Genomic DNA, 7,481 nt, shown 5'->3' with positions numbered 1-7,481 from the left:
AGTCAAAGTCAGCTTTATTGTCGCTTCTCAAGACATACAGAGAAATGAAATTGCGTTTCCCCCTTCCCACGGTGTGTATATATATGTTATATGTTATAGCCATACGTAATATATTTATGCATTGTATATGTAATATATTTAGGTTTCGTATCAGGTTGAAGGTTGGAGTAGTAGAGCATGACCGGGAGTAGAACTAACTATGCTTGTGGTGGTGTGTGTGTGGGGGGGGGGGGGGTAAGTGCACTCACCACTAGACCTCACCACTAGACCAAGCCAGATACAAACACAGTTTTTCCTGTGGTTGATAAGTACTTTATTTACGTATTTTAAGTGAGATTGGGCCGCAGAACAACAAGCAAGGGGGGGGGGGGGGGGGTGAAGCACAAAACATCAAAACCACAACGCAGGTCTTAGCATACAAAACTTTATTCACACTATAAAATGTCCCTTTACATGATGTTGATCAGCGGAGTCGCTACGTCGCAATATACACAACTAGACATGGCCTACTTCAAGCGATATTCATGCCACACACGCACTTTCTGCCAAAGACGATACAAAATAACTCAATGCAACAATTCTGACGTTCCACATTAGGGTTGTTCTAAAAGAAGAAGAAACTCCCTCTACGCACACTATTTGACCGATGCTTTTTATACATTGTACTTATATTCAATGAGGAAATAAATGGCTTTTTATATATACGGAGCGTCGTGAAGCCCTTGTGATGGAGAAACCGAAGTGGAGACATTTCCTTTGTCGTGGAAGACTGCAAACGAAGCGCGGCACAGTGAAGGAAAGAGGATGGCAGGAAGATCATCTAAAAAGGCCAAATCAAGACAAAGCTGTTGACTACCTTCATCTCGTCTGGCATAAAGATCTCATCTATATGCAAGGTTCTCCCTTTCTAAAAGAGTCCTGTATTGATTATAGGAACAGAATATGGTTATATAACATCATAGTTGGATTGCTTATTGTCGACAAGGAATTATACCACACAAAGTAAAGAGGCAAAGACTGACCAGTCATTCTAGCAAACCGAAAAGCCTCCCAAATGGCAGTAATAGACCATATTCACACGGCGGCCATTTTGCTCTTATGTCACGCTCCTGATCCCAACCCAGTAAGAGCAAAATGACCGCCGTGTGAATATGGTCAATATAGGTCGAAAGGAAATGGGTTGGAGAGAACTAAAATAGTTAGGACTGAACAATGACATGTACACACTCAAGAGACGAGACGCATATAGAAACAAAGCCACTCATTTGAGAGAGTTTGGACGTTGCCGTTTTCAGTGATAGTTCCATGATCCTGATCTATGGGTGTTGCTAAGCAACTGGTGAACGTGTTGACAGTTTCACTGGAATTGTGTTTCTAGGAATTGTGGTTTCCTCTTGCAGTGTTTGCCAATATCAACAGCTGGCAGAAAATCAAATGCAGCCCCTTTAGAATGTTCATGTTGTCAAGTTGAAACAGTCTATATGCCAGGACACTCCTACGCAGAGAGTTGGATGACTTTCCACTGTCAAACATCTCTGCCCAAAGAGGAAGTTATTCATACATTTTATTTCCCCATGACATATTGAATAAACAAGCTTATATTAATTGCCCCCCATATCTTTTTGAGTACTTTACAAATACGAACAAAACTCAGTTGAAAAGGATAATCAAATAAATTCATGGCGTTTGTACAAACATGTGTATTCACTTGTGACCATGGAAACGACAATGAACGCAAGCCATAAAGGTATGATTTTCCTTACGTAGAAAAGAAAAGTATTTTCTGATAACTAACTGAATTACTCTGTATATCACTGTTCAGACAGACAAGCTTAATATTTGGTTATTGGTGATACTTTGTATTCAAGCTATTCAAAATTACTGCCGCATTTCCTTTCAAACTAATTTGGTCGTGGTGATCAGTAAATTGTCCCGATTATGAGGAACTTGGGGCAGAGCCGTTTCAGTCTGTGTGTGACGTACAGGCGTGGTGGAGGCAGCTCTGCGTATGAGTGCCAGCTGATTTTTAGAATGTTGGTTATTTAAGTTTATGTTTATTATTTATTTATTTGTACCCAGGGATGATACACATTAATCAACATGTTCAGTTTCCACATCAATGTAAATGCGCTGGAGTTAGCCAACAAGCTATAGTTCTCACTTGTAGTCCCTGCCTAACATGCATGTTTTTATGGTGTGGGAGGAAACCGGAGTACCCGGAGGAAACCCACGCAGACACGGGGAGAACATGCAAACTCCACACAGAAAGGCCCCCTGCTGGGGTTTCAACCTGGGACCTTCTTGCTGTGAGGCAACAGTGCCACTAACCACTGTTCCACTGCACCATCCCTGTGACAGGGCCATGGAGATCATCGTTACATACTGGCAAGTAGCAGTAGGCTATTTCTTAATTCTATAGAAGGGACGGTGACACAGCATCCGTGTCACGACCCGGTCAAACTCTCTATGAATGGTTTTCTTTGACATGGGAGATGGAGCGCATACACAGTGACAAATCTAACTGATCTGGTCCATCTGGTTTTTTTTATACAGTGTATATAGGGTCTAGAAAATGCCACTGCACAGCCGTCATACCCCCAGACCAGTGTCTGTGTACATGCCATCATCCAGCTCTCTTCCGCTGGGCGGTGTGTGGGGCCGATGCGCTGCCCTTGCTGCTGCCTCAGACGGACCTCAGCCGGACACCACGCAGCAGAGGCCAGAGAACCGTCTCTTCCTTTGTATGGCCAGTGGGTACGGAGTCAGATTCAGTAGACTGCTGTCATCTGCATGCAACGGAGGGACAGGAAGAGGGCGTCAGGACTACGGCGTGGCGCCTTACTGCAATCCATCATCCCCACAGAATTCTCGGTTCAGGCAAACAACAGGCAAGTGCAATCAAACACCACAGGTGATTATAGTCAAATGACAACCATAAGCCAGTGAGCTTTGTCGTGGCATTGTGCCATTTTGGTGGGAAATGCACGACACGCACTATGAATATGCTACCCCTAGCTATGCGATACCATCTGGATTTCACAAGCTAATACTTAATATGCTGTAGGGGGGGGGGGGGGGGTGAGATTGCAGAATCACAAGGGTTATGCTAACTATTATATTAATTTGTCTGTGCATTAATATGCTCTAAAATCCATACAAACGTGACATACCTTGGTTTTTCAGCGGTAAAGGCATAGTGTCCCTGAGTTTGCTGAGTAGGTTTCTCATTTCACGCATATCTCTGTAGAGACAAAGAGAATCATTGATCACACTGATCATCCTGTGAATCCATCTGGAGTGGACAACATAGCCTATGGTGTCAGACAAACAGCTCTCATGAACAAATTATAGAAAAGGTGACATTCTATCAATAGAAAACAATACCTCAAGTGCGTGAATGATCAACTATGTCAATACAACTGTGCCAAAGATATGCAGGTCTAACAGCCAAGACGCTACAGTGTTGAGTGTAACTCCTTCACCTCTCAATGTTTGCAATATCGGTTGCCACCAGCCAGGCCTCCTGCGGGTCGTAGAGCGGCGAGGAGGAGTGCTCCTCCAGGATGGGGACGTCCGAGCTCTCGTCCAGCTTGAAGTCGACCTTGGGCTCTGGGAACGGCTCCTTTCCTGTGGAGGGCCACACGCAAACATGGACATTCAAATGTCCCCATCAACAAATGACTAGCGGTAAATAAATATTAGGGATGTCCGATATTATCGGCCTACCGATATTATCGGCCGATATTGGCATTCAAATGTAATATGGGAAATTATCGGTATCGGTTTTCAAAAAAAATAAATATATATATATATTTGTTTAAATTTATTTAGCAAGTAGGAACAAATTCGTATTTTATTTATTGTGAAAAGTATGCAAAATGTTGTGTTTTTTTGGGGGGGGGGGGGGGACCCTGCATATATCGGTATCGGTTGATATCGGTATCGGAAATTAAGAGTTGGACAATAATATTATATCGGATATCGGTAAAAAAGCCAATATCGAACATCCCTAATAAATATCAATATTTTCACGACATAATGGCTGAGAACAGAATTGAGACAAACACAAAATGACGATAACTTAAGGAAATTCCACAAGCCTGCACTTTATTTATTTTGAAGTTATTTAACCTTCATTTAACCAGATTCTTATTTACAATGATGGCCTGGCGAGAGGACAAAAGGTCCTCTCGAAGGGTAACAGGGAAAGGGGACAAAAAAATTATAAATAAAATAGAAAAGAAAATATGATAAAAAAACAGATGATACTACATACATCACAGAGGTAAGGGAAATAATTAAAACACACATAAAAAAAATTAAAAAAAATGACACAGTATTTGAAATAGAACAGTCAAGTTACAGTTAAAAGGCTGGGTGACTTAAATGGATAGTTCTGATTTCTGGAACCCTAGCCCTATTTGCTATACTTACAAATTATGTTGTTGATCGGTAGGGTCCTTTCTCAGCACAATCCATGCTATTCCTCGTACTTGCTCTTGCTAGTTAGCCAGTAGCCACACACCAAGGCAAAGTCAATGGCGTCAAGCTCATTCATTCATTCACAAGTGGATTGAACACAACCGAAATCTAACTCCGGCTAATATGAGAAACAGCGTGGGTTGTGCTGAGAAAGGACTCTACCGATCCAGGACATCATTGGTGAGTAGCAATAGGGCTAGAGTTTGGAAAAAACAGAACAATCCCTTTAATGGTAGAATCTGTAATGCTGCACTATAGGCAAAAGAGCCCCGCTTGGAATGGCGCTTCCTTTACATGTTTTGTTTTCATCTGATGTGTGGGTTTGAATTGAGTGGGCATAGATGATGGGTTGAGTGCAGGCTACAGCGCTGGGTCTGCCAACAGAGGTCTGGAGAAATCCATGCTATAATAAGTTACTAAACTCCAACCTACATATAATCAGACCAAAACAAAATGTGTAAACAAAGTGCAGTACCAAGCAGGGCTCTTTAGCCTAGAGGTCGCTGTTCGACAGCATTACAGATTCTACCTTTAAGGTTTGGAGATGCAAATCTATCGACACTGAACATTGTGTGTGGTGCACAACTGACCCGTCTCAAGCCCCACCCTCTGTTCTTGATCCTAAGAGGGCGGGGCTTGAGATAGGTCAATTCTATGGTCTGTCGGGAGAATTCCCCAAACACTAAAATCCAATACCAAGATGTGTAACATGTCATAAATCAAAGCAAAGCCACCTGACTGTAGTCTGCATTTTTTGGCACATAGAACGATGATAAATATAATTTAGAAATGAATATAGAAAATCTATTATATCTATATATTTTTGACCAATGACCCTCAAAATTATTTGGGGTCTAAGAAATCCTATACTGTTTAGAAACTCAGTAGTGTACTGCACAAAAACCTACTGAGAATCTGTATTGGAAGTGAGAAAGTGCTATTGGTGCATCCATAATTGATCTCATTACGCTGATGGCTAAGTGAGCCAAAACTCTGTTTGCATCGACCATCGTCTACCCTCCACCGCCCTCTGCTGGTACCATCATGTACGGTTATATTCTGGCTCCACTACAGTGGTGTCTGTATGGTACCTCTCCTGTGGAGCTGCAGCACCCCCAGCAGACACATGGACTTGAGCATCTCAGTGATGAACATCTCCAGGCAGCACTGCAGCTGGATGAAGAGCCTGCAGATCTCTGGGTGGATCTCTCCATCCTCTGGTCTATGATATGATATGATATTAGTGAGTGAGTGAAAAAATAGAAACAGAGAGAGAGAGAGAGAGAGAGAGAGAGAGAGAGAGAGAGAGAGAGAGAGAGAGAGAGAGAGAGAGAGAGATAGGGGTGCAGGTCAGGATTTGACAGTAGCATATACGATGTTAAAGCCCCCTTAGATTGTGTCATGAAATTAGATAACAGGAAACAAGTTACTATCAAACATAGCAAGTAGTCGAGTGTTTTTTCATAAATCAAACGTCTTCAGTTCCCAATGGCCAAATATCCAACAGGTGTTGCTTAAAAGTTCTATTTATCAATAATTATGTATCATCATTGCCTATAGAAATCTAAATGTACCATGCATAGCCTGTTTGATTGGAGTTGTCATAGACAGAGTTTATTAAACTAAAACAGCTTAACAACACTGCAGTCTTACAACACTTGCTGAATAGGGCGCAGACACAGCCAGTCTGACCGTCGACAGCACCGGACAGGTCTGATTATAGCAAACGTGATGAGTGACGTCAATTTGACAGCCATGCATGATCTCGTTATATATAGGCCTATATATATTCAGACTAGAATCATTATTATTACCCAGATCCAGATATCACGGCGAGGTCCTGGTGTGCCGCCAGTGCCATAGAGCATCCTTTGGTCCGTGTGTAGTGCATCTGAGCTCGTAAAGACGGGCAGTCGGCCGATATCTCCCCGACTGATATGACCTGTTCTCTGTACAGCGCGACGAGGGTGTTGAATTCCTGGACAGTCTGGAAACAAAATGGATCAGAGGTTTTAGGCCAGTATATGCTATAGTATAGATAGGCTATAGGTTAAGCTACGGCAGAATTTGTTTTGCAGTGAGAAATGTATGGGAACCCAACCTATAGCTTATACATGCTTGCAGCTAATGCAACGTGATTGATTGAAAACAATTGATTTATTAACAGATTGCAGAATGGGTACAATACAGTACGGCTCAATACACACAATTGTTAAGGGGATGCAGACCAGAGAAAGACTTTCGTCTTGTTTACATCAGGGTCCCCCATTTTCAATTCATCAGTAACCAGGCCATGATGGCATAGGTGAGATGAAAGATGCAGCTCCAAAACTAGGTTGCTGCAGTATATAACACCATTATGACGGGTGCTCCAAATTGTAATTATAAAAAAAAAAAAAAAAAAAAAAAAAAATGGGTAAATAGCCTTAGCACTTTTTTAGATTTATGGTGCATAATGTTCCATAAACAATGCACATTATAGTTCTACAGAGGAAGCTGTCTAAAAACACACAATTCCCCTAAGAATTAGACTACAGTAAGAACAGGTCTGCAGCAGCATGGGGGCCAGGAGGCTATAGCTGTTACTGTACTCACCATCCTGCTGTCCTCCACGGCCCCTTGAGCTTCCCGGCGCTCCGGGTCCGTCTGCGAGGGTTTACTGATCTGGAAAATGTTCGCTGCGGATCGGTGGCGTTTTTTACGCCCATACGGTGCAGAACACATGCATACACACCCGCCGCTGTACCCCTACTACTTTTAAACGCAGACTCCCTTGTTCTTTTGCGGTATCCTTTCTTCTATACCACCGAGGACGATGATGTCGAGGGACTGGTTGTTGATATGCCTGCTGCGGGGGGTTGGTCACCTTTGGGCGGCTGGGCAGCAGGAGAGCAACAGTGAGCACCGGGCTGGTCGGACTCCTCCTGCGGCTCTCTCTGCATCTCCTCCTCGGCGGCGGCGAGGCGAGTCACCTTCACCCCTGCTGAAGGCCAAGTCAA

The 7,481-nt window shown here is 43.0% G+C and overlaps 1 protein-coding gene across 1 annotated transcript; it reads right to left on the bottom strand.

Annotated features, from left to right (window-relative positions):
* Positions 1–2,694: 2,694 nt before the first annotated feature.
* rgs7bpb (regulator of G protein signaling 7 binding protein b) lies at positions 2,695–7,389 on the bottom strand (the record flags this gene model as incomplete). Its single annotated transcript, XM_084324661.1, has 6 exons — positions 7,078–7,389; positions 6,297–6,469; positions 5,574–5,704; positions 3,483–3,627; positions 3,171–3,241; positions 2,695–2,786 (listed from the first exon to the last, which is right to left on the bottom strand). Exons 1-6 carry the CDS (start codon positions 7,204–7,206, stop codon positions 2,695–2,697), a joined length of 741 nt encoding a protein of 246 aa, XP_084180787.1. The 5' UTR covers positions 7,207–7,389.
* Between the last annotated feature and the right edge of the window lie 92 nt (positions 7,390–7,481).

The sequence above is a fragment of the Notolepis coatsorum genome, assembly GCF_963971535.1.
Source record: "Notolepis coatsorum genome assembly, chromosome: 11".
NCBI lineage: Eukaryota > Metazoa > Chordata > Actinopteri > Aulopiformes > Paralepididae > Notolepis > Notolepis coatsorum.
This window is presented reverse-complemented; position numbering and strand designations above follow the sequence as displayed.